We start from the raw sequence: 16,028 nt of genomic DNA, 5'->3' as shown, positions 1-16,028 counted from the left end.
TAGCTTTAACCCCCACCTCTATCTTACTCACACACACACACACACACACACTTGCACACACACCTTACTGAATAAAGAGAGGTGAAAACATGGAAGAGAAATGGATAGATGTAAGAAAAGAGATGATGCCTTTCTGGGGAGAAGCTGGGAGACATTCCGCTGTGTTGATCCAGTGAAATGTTCATACAGATTTCTAACAGGAGCTTTCTTTGGAAGAGTGAGAACCAAAAATGCATATTTCCACCTTTTTACTGGAAGGAATCTGTTTTATTCTAGGGTTTAAACGCCCCCTTCCTATTACTGCAAACATTAGTCACATGCCAGTATTGACAAATTATGCAAATCAATTTTATCTCAAGAAATGTCTTCAATCAGAGGCTGCATAGAGGTGGCAGAGAAGCCATAGAAGGTGTCTGCTGAAAAGATCCTCATGATGACAACACAAAGTCAATGCTTGAAGCTGAAATGACTGACTACTGACTTTATGTAGCCAGAGACAATGTCAATGCTAGCCTCATAAATTCTGTGCAGTATGTGATTGGGCTCTACAAAGCAGGAAACATCACATCTTTTTTCAAATAACTTTTTTGTAAAATATCCACAGACACTTTATTATTGACTGTTGTTGACGTTCTGCTGGACTTCACTTTCAAACTTTAAGTAAATTTTACTTATAACACTTGACTGGATGATTTTTACATCCAGTTAATCCATAAAGTAAAAGAGCTGAGTATTTAGTAGTAGGAGTCGGCGCTTTTCTGTTTTTCTGTAAGGAGGTCTGTTGAGTGATAAATGGCTTGTTCATGCAGAAGCAATAAAATAACTAAAACCTGCTATTTACACACATATTTGGACCTCACAGCATCAGTCCTTCAAGTTTTCAAGTCAAAAACATGATCAAATCACATGTAGATTTATTTCTTTTCATTCTGCTCCAATCACTTTTGAAATGAAACCTGTTTCTATGATAAGAAATAAAGAGCAGGGAGGGAAAGGGAAGAGGGAAGGGTAGAAAAGGGGATAGATGGAGGGTGGACTCACTTCTATCTGGGTTACAAGTCCAAGACATCTGTCACACAAACGGATCGGTTTGATAGGTGGGAACTCATCTATCTAGATGGCTTGTCCACAGTTAGTAAATTTATATTCCCCCAAGTCCCATCCTCCATCAGCGTTCATGGTGTGGCTGGGCCAAGGCTGTCAGCTGCCACGGTCATATCTTATTTTAACACTAGACACAGTCATAACATCAGTAACTCACCTGCTCTACACTTCTTTTGTATATGTACAGTATCCCCATATCTGTGTCTGCATCAAGAGGAAGAGGGTTTTTTGTGAGGGTGAAGGTTGAAACACCTCCATAAGAAAACACATCTAACCAAGTGAAAAGAGAACTGATGCAGCATGGTGTGTTTGTTCAGCTGTTATTCACACATTTAAGTCAAGTAATAAAGAATAAATGTGAGAATTTGTATAAATGTAAGAATAATTTCTTAGTGAATGATGTTCAGCTGCTTCACTCTCATGGATAACTGTAGAAGGTACAGCAGAGGAGCAGAGCTCTGGTTGATCATTGCTCTACAAATCTCACCTCACCTCCCCTCTCCTACCCTTCCCTCCCATCCCCTCATCTCATCTCATCTCATCTCATCTCATCTCATCTCATCTCATCTCATCTCATCTCATCTCATCTCATCTCATCTCATCTCACCTCACCTCACCTCACCTCATCTCATCTCTGGTCTGAATTCAAAATCTTTAATTTCTCTTGCTCACAAATGCCATGTGTGTGAGAACTGGCTAAAATGCATACAAAAACTTCTAAATGTGCTGCATATGCAAAAGGAATTAATCAACTGAATAACTGAGTCTTTTCAGAGGTATTTTTGCAGAGTGAGCTTACTAGGTCTTCAAATGTCTGTAAATATCTGGGGTCACTCCTGTTTGTCTTTTTTTACCACCTTGATTCAGTAGAGTACATTCACTCTATCAAGCAGGTTGTGCACCTGACTTCACCTAAATCTTTTGCACCATGTTTATGTCCATCATAACTTCATTCATAAAGGACTAATAGATCTGTGCATTTTTCTCCCTCATGTCTAAATGTGACTTGTGGTTTTTATCATCTCCTTGCTTGAAAGAGGTCTTTCCAAAAACATTTGTCCGTTTTACCACAAATCATTACCAGGCGACGTTCTCTCCCTGCTCCCTGTGGGCTCGATCTAGCTGTCAGGGGGAGGAGGCACTCTTCCAAAAGGACCTTTCAAGTGCTACAAGCTCCAATTTATCAGGACAAGATAATCCACTACTTGATTAGGTGGGAGATGTCACACTGTGTGTGTGCAAATGTGTGTGTGTGTGTGTGTGTGTGTGTGTGTGTGTGTGTGTGTGTGTGTGTGTGTGTGTTTCTGATGTAAGACAGTCTAATGAAGCGGTGAGGCAGAGATTGAGTAAGTTAGAGGGAGAAACAGCTCCATTCGGCTAATAAGCATTGCAAGTTTTTCCTCGTCCTCCAAGGCAAGGTGACAATGAAGCAGGGCTCTGCCAGGCCTTCTGACTGTTGGAGGGCCCCATTAATATCCTGTCTGGACCATCCCCTACAGGCTTCTCCCAGCACTGGACAGCAGTGGCTGGGAGGAGACGGAGGAGGAAGAAGGCAGTGGAAAATTCCACTTGGGTTTTAGTACACCATCTCATGGTGGGAGGTTAGGTGTGCCATTAACTGCAGCATCTGGCGCACCGTGCATCCACAGACAGATGTGTAATAACTCATATGCGACAGTTATGCCTGCTGATGGGGTGTGGACAGCCTCTAAAAACCCACTTGGCATGCAGGATGGCTGACTTTGTTACCGTGGCTTCTTGGTAATGTGCATTCATTGAGGGAGACCTAAAACTGTTATTCAGTGACAGCAGAGGGCTGAGCTTGCAGCTTTTTGTTTCTGTTAATTATTATTAATTATACCATATTTCATTGTGTCATACTAACTGAATAAAAGTAGAAAAACTAATGCTCTTGTCATTAGTGTTTACCCTTTTAAATGGTGCCCTTATATGCTTTTAAATTTATATTTTATTTAAAACTCACATTATTCTTTTTTTTTTACATTGAGCAATCATCTCCTCATTCTCATACACACATGTATTTTGGCTAGTAAAAGTAGGAGTACCTGGATGGAAAAGTCATCCAGCCACATGTTATAAGCAAAATTTACTTAAAGTATCAAAACTTAAGTGCGTAAAATCCAACAGAATGAGGCCTGTTAGTGTTGTATCATATTGGATAATTACTGATGTGTAAATATGTAAGCAGCGACTGCCCAGTCAAGGCAGAGCTCATTTTAACTACTTTTTACAGTGTTGGGCAGGTTAATCTTTATTAACAATGTATTATATTTTATAACATGTTCAAAAGTCTTGTATGTAAAATATTATTCTACAAAGTATGTATTAACTACAGCGCTCAGGCAAACAGTAGAGCTGAAGAATGAAGTACCAGAACATGAAAATACTCAAGTTAAATACAAGTACCTCAGACTTTGGTACAGTAAACGCAGTGAGTTAATGTAGTTATGTTCCAGCACAGTTTATAAATAGCAGATGCCACCATCAGTCCACAGTAAACCTCTGTGAGTTTGAAACAAACATCAGGCTTTAAACAATATGTCTGCTTCATCTTTTAATGAGAACTTGTATCATGTCTGAGGTTTTTGTAACTTTTTTGTATCTCTTCATCTAATCAGCCAGATCCAGCCATCAGCTATTACTGTAACACACACACTCACACAAAGGCTGCTGTCTTCAGCAGCACATCTCTGTAATCAGACAAAGATGTATCCTTATTGATCCCTGTTGCTGAACTCCTGAAAATCTGATGTATGCAGCACCTTGCAGCCTTGGCCAGTTGTCCAGCGCTCCCCCGAATACACAGGTTAAAAACCTTTCATTACTGTCTCATCTGCTTCTCGCCTAATGACAAAATACTGGCTCTATGAAGATCAATAACCTGGCTGGTCAGCCCAGAGAAGACAGAAACTTCATGAGGCTGTACACTCAGCATTTCATCTGTGTTTTACTGTATGCCACTGCCGAGGGCTGATGGGTTGGCACACATTAAAATAACTGTCAGCACCCGGCACGGCAACATTACAGAAGGTGTCTCTGGTAATCCCAGTGTGATGATAAGTGGTGAGGATGGGGAACAGCCATCACAGATTACAAAGCCATCTGAGGTGCTGTAGTGGATAGGTCATGCTAAATTGGCACTAATAGAGATGCTGACGACCCCCCCAAACACACCAGCTTAATCTGATTATTAGCATTGTGATGCAGTGAGATAGAATGACACTGCATATGTGAGGGCAAGTGGGTGTTTGTGTACTAGTATGCATGTGTTTGTGGGTGGATTTCACAAATCAACAGGAAGGTGCTCTAAATTCCTTTGCTGTTGTTCCATTATTGTCAAACTGTTGAGGCTAATTTTACCAACCGGCTAGAGGAAAGAAAATCAACCATACAGCAACACAGACGATAATGAATTTGACTAATTCCATTCAGCTGCGCTCCACAGTATGTGGAGTGTTTAGGTCATGGAAAAGTCTGACAAAAGTCGGGACATGTTACAGATAGAATAATGACACAGAACTTCATATCACGTGTCTGAGGCAAATAAACTCTCAGGCATGTGTACATCAAGGCATTATTTTGGCTGCATTTTTCAGCTTTGAGATATTTAATTGTGACTCTGTAACTGCTACATTTTAGTGTCACAGTGTAACAGTCCATCCACATATGGATCCAGACTACACACACGTGTCTTGCACACTGAGGTTCAGCTCTTTCTTCAGTCAAAGTTTAGGGCTCCACAAATCCCTGAATGTCTCTCCTAATGACAGGTAGAATATGAAAAATATGGCGCCATGCTTACACTGAGTTCTTTTAATAATGTACTTTATCATTGATTTGATCTTACTGCTCGCCACAACTAACAACTCTTCTTTACTCTCTCCTCCTCTTTCTGTTTTCCTTCTTTGCTCTGTCTCTCTCTGTTGTAGGAGAACCCTTACATGTGTAATAATGAATGCGATGCCAGCACCGAGGAGCTTGCCCACCCTCCAGAGCTCATGTTTGACATTGAGGGCCGTAACCCCACGACCTTCTGGCAGTCCACCTCCTGGAAGAAATACCCAAAGGCCCTCCTGGTCAACATCACACTGTCTTGGAACAAGACCATCGAGCTGACCGACGACATCGTCCTCACCTTCGAGTCAGGCCGGCCGGAGCAGATGGTCCTGGAGAAGTCGCTGGACTATGGACGAACATGGCAGCCCTACCAGTTCTATGCCACTGACTGCCTGGATGCCTTCACTATGGAGCCCAAGACGGTGCAGGACCTGACTCAGCATACCCTGCTGGACATCATCTGCACTGAGGACTACTCACGAGGTTATGTGTGGAAGTATGATAAAACTGTACGCTTTGAGATCAAGGACCGCTTTGCGTTGTTTGCTGGGCCACGGCTCCACAACATGGCCTCGCTTTATGGCCAACTGGACACGACCAAGAACCTGAGGGACTTCTTTACCATCACAGACCTGAGAATCCGCCTGCTCCGGCCCGCCACAGGAGCCACGATGGTGGACGAGAACAACCTGTCTAGATACTTCTATGCCATTTCTGACATTAAAGTGCAGGGCAGGTAAGATCTGAATTCATCTGTACACACCGAACCCAGAATTCTCAGTAGTGCATGTCAACTGGTTCTGGTACTGTAATTCGATTAATGGAAAATTTGTAATTGAATTTGTGCTAATCAATTAAAGTAGGGTCATCAGGGGCCCGACAAGAGATTTTTGGCCCTTGGATGCCCCAAGAGGTTAATCCAGCCATGGAGGTACTACTACTCTGACGGATTTAGGATTGATAATGTAATGATGATTGTAGAGGCTGATACCTCAGTGGTTTTTCTGTGGTTTCACTGCAGCGACAGTGCCGCTACCCAGTGGTGAAGAAAAATGCCTTTACCGTTACCATTCTTTCCAATTAGGCAGCGGATCCATAGTGATGTGCAGAGTTCACCAGTTGTCAGCATGTCTTAATTAACCAAGCTCCTTACAGCTTGGAGAAGTACTATGCTTCTGCAATGTTACATTCACTCAGCTGTCTATTAGCCTGTGGAAGACATTAGAGGTAGCATTTCAGCCGTCAGGTCACTGCACGTTGTAATTAGTGTTTGATTTGCAGAATCCACACAGGGTCATATAACATGAAAACAAGACGCCATTATACTGTTAGAGGAAATGCAGGCAAAACCTTCCCCCACTTCTTAACGCTACTACAAGAGTCACTGGGGCATACACTTAAGTGGATCTGTTTTACACTGTGTGGTTTTTCAATTTAACAGATGTGAATGTGGTTGTAAGGGGTGAAGGAATGAAGATTTAATTACTCTTGTTGTGCTCTTCACACATGAGAGGGTTGCAGTGCAGAAGTGCAGAGTGGCGGAACGTCACAACAATTCGAGGATATGGGAAGAAGAGTTGAAGTTGGGCTGCCAGGCTGTGGCTCTGGCACAGATAGACTTGGGAAGACGACCACAAATGGAAACATCGACAGTGTCCCGCTCATCCACAGCAAACATCAATTACTACAGTATGACCATGTGGTTGTGTGGGAAAATAAATCTGAGCTTTCACAGCTGACTAAGAAGGTTAGATTCAGGTAGTCATTAAAAGAAAAAGGACTTCAACTGTATAATAGAAAACACTGTAATAACAGGTTTGCTGCTGTGACATTATTTACATGAATATTGTCAAAGGCCTTCAACCTATTTAATGAATCTCTAATTTGTTGATTTCTGTAATATGCCATTAAAAGTGTAGTCATTCTGCTCATTGCTGAATGCAGTGTAAATGGGCAGGTACCCATGAGCACAGAGGGCTATGATAATAAATGCCTCGCTCAGAAATTTAATTTTTGACTTTTCTCATGATTGAGAAGGTCATTCAGCAAAAATAACTGGAGGGAATTTACTAACACAAAAGAGTTGGACGGGACATCCATTCAACACCCGCTGAAATGAAGGGGGCTGTCATAAGCACAGATTATTTATTCTATCTGACTAATCATGACCGAACTCATACATCCCTCTGGGGCTGTAGATCTGAGCAATGGCTGTGCGCCACCATCGGGCCGCTGTCGTTTACCAACCCCTGCTTTTAGAGTAACGCTCGCCTGAGAAATGTTCCCTACTGTTTACCAAAGGTAACACACAGTTCAGCCATAATGAGATACACTCTACACAGAGAGGCTTCACTCTCCTTTTCCCCCTCCCATGGCAAATCACTGCTCAGCCCCTTTCTCCATGCGTGGTATACTAGGCATAAGCTCCTTAACCCTGAGAATACAGTTCTGTGAGACTCGGTGGGAGCGATTTTGCAGGAGCAGTGAGGTTGAATCTGGTATATTGGTGTGTGCTGGACTTGGCTGCCATTGGCCTGGATCAGGAGTGAGGGGGGGTGTGGAGGGAAGTAGGAGAGCTCACAGATTTTCTGTCCTTGCCACAACAGTGTGAGAAACAAAGAAAGGAACGTAAGCTCTTTGCCAAAGTAGGTCAACCTAGAAAAGATAGAGAGGGAGGAGAAGAGACACAACTTTGCAGAAGTAGTCATCTTTGCATCTGTTACATGTAGCTAAAGTTGTTACAGGGAAGCCAGAATGTCATGCATGATCATTCAAGTGTGGTTGATTACAAGGAAGGTCTGGAGTAAAGGCACATGGGGGAAAAATCAATGCAAAGAATTTCAAATCAATCCAAGCATGGAGCTGTGAGATGGATGTGAACAATGCATCCTGCCCGGTGACTTTAATGAATTTGACACCCTCACTGTTCCACTGTATCAGTAGAGCTAAATAGATGTGTGGAGAGAGAAAGTGTGGAGAGTTGGGAGGATTTTCTAATTATCAACCGTATGACTTTGCCATAATGGCTCTGCCTCTCTTTTTTACATGCTTTACAGTAACTACGGTATGCAATTTCACCAAACGTCTCTCCCCTCTTTGCTCGACCCCCCCTTTCTCCCTTCTGCCTGTGATCAATACAGTGTAATTAAAGCTGGAGAAGATTCAGGCTGCTAAAGGATCTCTTTCTGGCTCCTGGTTTTCTGTGTTCAGGCTCTGTCCCTGCTCCCTGTTTTGCTCTTTTTCTTCTGGGCAGAGTAGGTCCTCTGGGTCCTTGTCTTGAATTATATAGGAGCCACCCCGTTCCACTCCTGTACCATGATTCAAGGGGTAAACACCATCAACTTAGCTGCAAAAAAACAGGACCCACCATAAAACAAGCAATACGCGTAAACAGCATGAATTGTAGGTGGGACTTTACTTTCTGTAATTGCCGAAATTTACCAGAACAAACCTTTTGTAGGCTAAAGTTTTGTAACCTCCCAGTCTTGGCAACAGGTTTTGACTCTTGCTGTTATTTCTGAACCTGTTTCCTTCCGTCAGTGCGTCAATAATAATGAAACTCCCAAATTGTCAGCTAAATTTTCATCTTGTTTCTACCCTGTTTGGGCACAGCAAACAGAAGATAGGGAAAGGAAAGTTTGTTTCCCCAATTTGCACTTGCAGCAGTGGGAGGTTGTGATTCAATTTCCAAAGCATATATGTGCCGCAGGACATTATCAGGCAAGGTCAGAAACAACCTCAAGGGTTCACAGTCACTTTGACTGCAGGGTAGACAGGTAATTCACTTGAAGGGTGAATTGGTTATTAGATGCACCAACCTTTTTTCTAGTCCAGATTTCCCTCAGCCTCATGGAAAGAAAGCCCAGCTCAGTGACTGTGAATCCCCACATTGATGCTGAAGCTCAGCCTCTCAGGATATTTCTGTGGATGACGCACAGTCTGGTTTTAAATGTCCCAGCCACTGCTACTGTATGCTCAAGCTCACATCAAGTATAACTTAATCTTTTCAAAACTTTATCCATCCGCTTATCTGAATCTGGTCACAGGGGGGCTGGGGTCAATCCCAGGTGACACTGGGCGAGGGTGGGGTACACTCCAGACGGGTCACCAGTCTATCACAGGGCTGTGCAATTTATTGATGCCTGGATGACAGGACTGATGCCCCACTATGTTCTTATTTCTCCATAATTATTTTCAGTCTAGCACTGGGTATACACACCAGAGTCACTGAACAATTCACCTCTGCCAACAAAGCTTTCAGAGACATTTATCAACAGCAGCATGTCGTTCATTTTACACATGACAAGCTGTTTGGAGAGTCCTAGGGGGTCCTGCACATGTGAAAACACTTGGATTAAGCCTTCTGTGACTGAAGCTGTGCAAAGTCTGATAAACAGTGTCAGTTGGACCTACAAGAACAGTTTGGATTTAATCAATTCTCCAAAATGTCTTAAATCGAATAAGAAAACTGGTATGAAATCCGTAGTGTCATATGTTTATTTATTTATTTGGGACATTGCTTAACTACATGTTTTATAGTAAGAGCAATGCATATTTGCATTTGTGTGCCAAGTGTAATACAGCATGTTACACTGGGGATGAATTATCATTAGTCTAGCACTGCTTGTACTCAATAATATTCAAAGTGTGATAAAGGGAAGTTCTTGTCTGAGGCAAACAAAATATACCATCTGTAAGAGATTAGACACTTGATCTGTCCCACAGGGTCATGCTGTTGGTGCATTCTTATTGCCGTGTAGTTCAGTGCATGTGTGCTCTGGATACAGCTGTTTCAACTACAGATCAGCAATTTGGTGAGTGATGGCTCTATCAGTTCTGCCCTAAGGGAGGAACAAACAAGAAGTCGATCTGCTTTTTTCCCCATCCCCCTCTCCCCCCACAGTGCTTGGCTTGCTCTTAGGCCTGCCTGTAGTCGACAGATAATCTATTTGTGCTAATTTCATGTTTCTTGCTGCCCACTACCCCTGTGAATAAGTCATTCCACTTGTCTACCCTCCTTAGTCTCTCTCTGTCTCTCTCTGTCTCTCTCTCCTTCACTCTCTCTCTCTTTCTCCCTCACTCTCTCTCTCCCTCTCCCTCTATCTTTCTCTCTCTCTCTTTCTCCCTCCCTCTCTCTCTCTCTGTCTCTCTCTCTGTGCCACCATAAGCATCTCTTTACCTTGCACTGTGCTCTGCACTTCAGTCTTTTTTTGAATCAGCAATCTGCATTAGTCACTGTGTGGGAGAATGCCATGTTTGTGGGACAGGCCAAGTGATTGGTCCAGATAAGTTGGACCATCTGTCAACATCCATGCCACATGTTAGTTTAATGGCTGTAATCAAATGACCTACAGCCTTTTGTTAGCTTAGCAAAAATGAGTTAAGTGAGGTATTTCAAAAATCAATGAGGCTATAAGTCAAAGTGCCTAATGTACATCTCTGTCATATTTACTGTGGAAGGAGGGAATGACGGCAGAGGGTCCTGGGGTGACTCATCAAAGAAGAAACACAGCCACTCAAAGACCAGAGCTGTAAAGTGGTGGTAATCATAGACCTAATTCATTCTGCAACCCAATCTATTATTCTGTCACTCTGCTGTCCACGCTGCCTCTGTGTCCATATCGTGGCATCATCAGACCATCATCACCCACTCCACTGTACCTACAGTCTTTTGTTGTAAGGTAATTTCACAGCAACCTGTTATCAGTGGTGGAAGAAGAATTCAGATACTTTTCTTAATTATCAGCAGTAATAGTAGATCATTGGTTCTCAAAGGATCACATCAAGGATCCTAAACTGAGACTAATTAGATCACTGACCCCCATCTGATAAGATTTCTGCTTTTATTACAGAAAGTGTTTGAAACCCACGACCAAGATAGTGAAACATTCTGTCATTGTGTTGACAGATGAATGGGGTAGAAAAGAAGAAAAACAAAGCTGTACACCACAAATTTGACTTCTCTCCAGTCTTTACCTTTGGAAAATATCGAGTAACCTCTTTGGTGCAATTGCTAATAACTCATAGGCACCTGTGATCTGTGAAGCAGCTTACTCATGACCACAGCCGTCAGATAATGTCAGGTAATGAAGTAAAAAGCTTCTCTCTGAAATGTGGAGCACTCAAGTAAATTACAGTTACCTCATAATTGTTCTCAGTACTTAGTAACTTTCCACCACTGCACATGAATAGTAACATAAACTGTTTTTCATCATGTTTATGTCGACGATTGTTTTACTTTGTATTGCAGTGATCCTCATTCTCTGTGTGATGTTGGCCTTTTGGGAGTGATCAGATAAAAAAAAAAAAAAAAAAAAATACAAGCACATTTTAAAATTCTGTTGTTCTTTGGCCTGCGTCTGCCCTTCCCTCTCCCTGCTAATCTGACTTCAAATTGTGCAGGGAAATGTTTCTTTTATTTATTTCCGCCACGTTTGAGTCAGCCCAGCCTGAAGCTCTGAGCTGCCCTCCTACACTTGTTTGTCCAGTGGGAGAGGAAGTGTAGGATGGTTTATCAACTGGTCCATGAACCTTCCAATTGAACTCTTCTCATTTAAGGTTCATAGTTACTTGCTAAGATTTAGTATCTTTGTTACGAGATATCAGCTTTGACTACCTTCAGATGAGTTTACCGTAAGATAAGTGGGATAAGCGAGTGGGTTTAACTCTGATATGAGGATTGAGGCCCATCAGTACCCCATCTGGCAGCTAGAGGATCTGAGCAAACATCTGATCTGATCTTGGTTGGTTATCAATGAGAGGGTGTTCTGCTTTTGACCAGTTATGAACCTTTATTTATCTCAGTATGACACATTACCTCAGCACATCTGTATCTCCTTGCATCTGTGTTACTTGGCACTGACAGAACTCAGTCAGACTCAGACACTACCCAACAGCCCCGGCTGCCTGCCTATTCCCTTTGTCTCTTTCTTTCTCCTTCCATCAACATCTACAACCTCTGCCACTCCAGACTTCGGTCCAGGCCAAATCTCCACCTCTCTGCCTTTGATCCACCTCTCTGGGTTTGTCTCTAGCTGACGTCTTTCAGGTTGAAAATAAATTTTTATGTGTTGGGGCAGGAACTTTTTGCCCAACCTGTGCCTATGCTGAGGAAGTGCCGGCTTGAGGAGGCTATCAGGTCTTTGAGAAGTATGCATAAGCGTGGACAACAGTATTGCAAAGTTTTTGGGATCAACCTACAGCTACAGAGAAGCAGGGACAAGCTGGCAAACTGAGAAAAATGCCTGCATGAAATAAATCCTAATATGATGTATTAGTTCCAGTTTTAAGCAGTCTCAACACAAAGCCACCTGCGGTCCCCTTCTTGTCCTCATGCAGCTCCTGCTTTGACTTCTCACTTTAGAAAATGGGAACTGTAATGTGGGATTTGTTGCCAGTACTTTACTTGCACTGAGCATTTACTCATTTAACCATTTACTCAAACATATTCCCATCTAGAGCCAGCTGTGGTGGGTGTGTTTCTGCATGAGGCACTATTAATATAGAAACTGACCCCTTCTATCCAATTAATTGGATATTCCCAGCAGCAAAAGCCTCCTCAGGCAATACACATGTGAACCATGAAGGTAAAAACAAACCAACAAAATTAGAAGGGCATCACAGTGGCAGTAACAGTGCACTCTATCTAGGGGCCACAGCTGCCTGTGCAGAGTCATCTGTGTTTGGCTGCTGGCAACATCGGACCATCGTCACATCATCTGTGTCCTGTATGGCAATGGACAAAAATGGAGCACACTCCTTGATGGTGGGACAAAAATATTCTGTGTGGTGATGTTTTTCCTGTCAATCAAGCTGTGGTTCAGATGTTTAATTAGCTTTTATTAAGGAGAGTGGCTACATTTGAAACCATGCTAGTGGTGTGGCTCTGTGTGTGGCAATGTCTGTTAGTCTGTCCAGAAATAGCTCAACAACTACTGGATGGATTTCCATGAAATTTGGTATAGATATCTGTCGTGTCCAGAGAATGAATTGACTGATTGATAAATGACAACTTTTTATTTAGCATCATCAGCGGGCCATATATCAGGTTGGATTATGACCAAGCAAAACTAGCAAAACTGACAAAATGACAGCTTCAGCTGTACTTTGTGGCAGTTACCAAATGTTTGCATGCTTTTGAAGAGCCTTTCTGAAGGTTTCTGAAGAGCCGTTTTGAAGCTCAGTGTTAGCTACCTTGGCAGTGCCCGACTCCACCCCTAACTCCCAGCTAATCCAAAAATGGTCAAAGAGGTGAGTCATGTGTGGAGCTGAGACTTCAGTGCCTGCAGGTTTGATAACTGTGGCAAGCAAGCATACACGCTCATTAGCATTGTTAGCACAGCTAGGCAGCTGGGTATCTTGCTTGAAGGCTAACCCAATGCTAATTCATTTGCTGGCTAATGAGCGATTTAACAAGCTTGGTACAATGAGCGCAGACATTGATACCTGCTAATTAGTGCTAATATATAAATAAAATAATACTAGAATTTCACTCACCTCATAAAACAGGAGCACAGACTTCCTCATGCTCTGTTAGTCAATTAACCAACAGCAAGTCAAATTTTCTGCCTGATATTTGAATGAAAAATCCTCCAAAAGGCTCCAACACCACAAACACGGTTGAGCGGTCACTTTCACTGCCCAGTTAAGCCTAAATAAAATGTAAACAGGTGAGTTATATTAAAACTCACCCCTTTACAGTTGTCATGAAGGAGGAAACTGGCTATAAAGACCAAAACTGTTTTTTATACCAGGCTGTAAAATGTTTATTTTTGCTCAGAATTTGAACATGGGAGTCTATGGGGACTGACTCACTGCTGGAGCCAGACTCTAGTGGTCATTAGAGGAACTGCAGCTTCATGTTTCAGACCTGGAGTTTGCTGCTTGGTTAAATGACCTGGTGCACCTGGTGTTGTAAGATACACAGTAAAAATGGAGCTTCAGAGGGGAATCTTACCTAACCCAAGGCATGAACAACACAGTGACTGAGAGAAAATGGGCATTTTATTATCTTGACTGGGAAAGCAGCATGCCTCATAGACATGTGTATATATAAATATCTCAGTGGAAAACTATTATATCAGTGTCATTCAGCTCATTCAGACTCAGTACAATGTGGATGGAAAAGTGAGAAAAAGAAAAATACATCTAAGCTTTGAAAAATGAAAGGTTCTTTATGAAGAAAAACAAGTTGTTTGGTGTTCTGAGTGTTGCTGTAGTTATGAGAAAAAGGGTATTTTGAATGTGTTTTGTTACAACTCAGAGAAACTTTATTCTCAGTGTTCAAGGGCAGCACATTTTATCCATTCTGTGCGTCTTTTAGGTGAATGTGAGTGTGAGAGCTAAGGTGGACTTTCAAGTCCCAGACTGTTTACAACTACCCTTTTTCCAAGCACATGCTCTTGTCTTTAAAAACCTCCTGTCCTTCTCCACACTGCCGACCACTCTCACATACAAATGGCAGGATGGATTTTCACTGCTTAGTCTCTGTTTGCTGATTTTCCCCTTTCCACAGACAATCCAGCTTAAACCTATTGTACTGTACTTTCACGAGGCCCCTGACATTTCATTTTTTTTAATATTCATAACACAAACAGCAGAGTGTTTCCTTTTAGTTGTTTCTTGCCTGAATGTAGTCCCTGCAGCTGACGCAGTATTTCTAAAGAGGGCAGCATGTAGAAACCTCTGTAGGTGTAGTTTGTGTGAGGAAAGCCAGTGATGTGACAGAGGCAATTTCTGCTCCTCACACAGACAGAACTCTAAAATTACTAGTGATTTTAGAAGCAGATTACTGAGGTGAAAATGGCTGTTTCTCCCCTGTAGAGTTAGTTTTAAGATACACTGCATTTCAAAACATATATAAAGAAAAGAGGTTTTTTGTTAAATAATTTTCTTTTATGACATATCAGCAGTAAATACTTCACAAAACAAAAATTAGTACCAGTGTTTATTCAGTGTTTTTATCAATGTCCACGCTTATGCTGCTAATAAAACATCTACAAAGCTGATTTTAGTTTTATTATTTTAAATCTTTATTTAGATTACATCCATGTTTACTGGTGTGTTGTGGCGCAGTGTGACACTTCTTTGCACATTATCGCTGCACCCACTGCTGTTCAGCAGAATAGCCTGAAACCAGCAGCAGGAATATTTATCATATCAAACTGAATGGGGACAAATTGTAAAAACATTACAGCGAAATGCTACTGGTGGTCAAAAATTCAACAGGGTACCTTTGATTATGGTAATAACAAAAACAATAATACAGTTTTTTTTATATAATTCACGTCACTAGTGCAACAAGCCACCAGTGTCTCCGAGTGATGATGAACATGAAAATCTAATCCTGGGAACAGTGTCAAGGATACAGAGCAGCTCAGATGTAAGATAAAATCAGGTCACTGAAAGCTTCATGTACAAATAAAATCAAGCGATACGCTGCCATGTCACTGACATTAAATCCACAGAAGGTGTACCAGCCAATCCATAACTATTTATCACAGGCCAGAGGAATCGACAGGGTCCAGAGATATGAGGAGCAAAGCCACAAGTGACATGAAGATTTTATCAGCAGAGGACAGGAGGCGTCGCTTCAACAAATCCCTTCCCTTTCTCAGGGATGAGGCAACATTCATTTTTCCCTTCAGAAGCTGAAGCTTACACTTCAACTTGATTCAACATTGTAGTAATTTTCTATTAATTGCTGCATTGCTGCATAATGCAAATCTTATATTTTGAGCATTGATCTCTCTCCCAATGGCTTTGCCATTATTAGCAGCCAGCTCAGACAACAAATTGGATTTATGTCTTGGACTGGAAGAGTGCACTGGTGATGCACCCTGCATCACCAGACAAGTCACGCTTCACAGGTTTGTATTGTATGGGATGTGGTGGCACCATATGCAGTATTTCTGCAGCGAAGGCTGGGTGTATGCGTGATCTTGCATGTGTGCGTGCACTTCTGAAATGCCTCCACCCCCCATCACACACAGGCAGGCAGCATCTTTGATTCTCTTCATGATCCATACATTAATACCACACGACAAGCCGAATGATCACACACTAAC

The 16,028-nt window shown here is 42.1% G+C and overlaps 1 protein-coding gene across 13 annotated transcripts in view; it reads left to right on the top strand.

Moving 5' to 3' along the window:
- Positions 1-16,028, top strand: part of ntng1a (netrin g1a) — a 103,976-nt gene that overhangs the window by 46,924 nt on the left and 41,024 nt on the right. For all 13 annotated transcript variants that reach the window (XM_071485852.1, XM_071485843.1, XM_071485853.1 and 10 more), the window contains exon 3: positions 5,055-5,698. In XM_071485852.1, coding sequence (XP_071341953.1) covers positions 5,055-5,698 — 644 coding nt within the window. The remainder of the gene's footprint in view (positions 1-5,054; positions 5,699-16,028) is intronic.

Source organism: Trachinotus anak, unplaced genomic scaffold (genome assembly GCF_046630095.1).
Source record: "Trachinotus anak isolate AG129_WGS33_773 ecotype Australia unplaced genomic scaffold, CSIRO_AGI_Tana_v1 ptg000009l, whole genome shotgun sequence".
Taxonomy (NCBI): Eukaryota; Metazoa; Chordata; class Actinopteri; order Carangiformes; family Carangidae; genus Trachinotus; species Trachinotus anak.
This window is presented reverse-complemented; position numbering and strand designations above follow the sequence as displayed.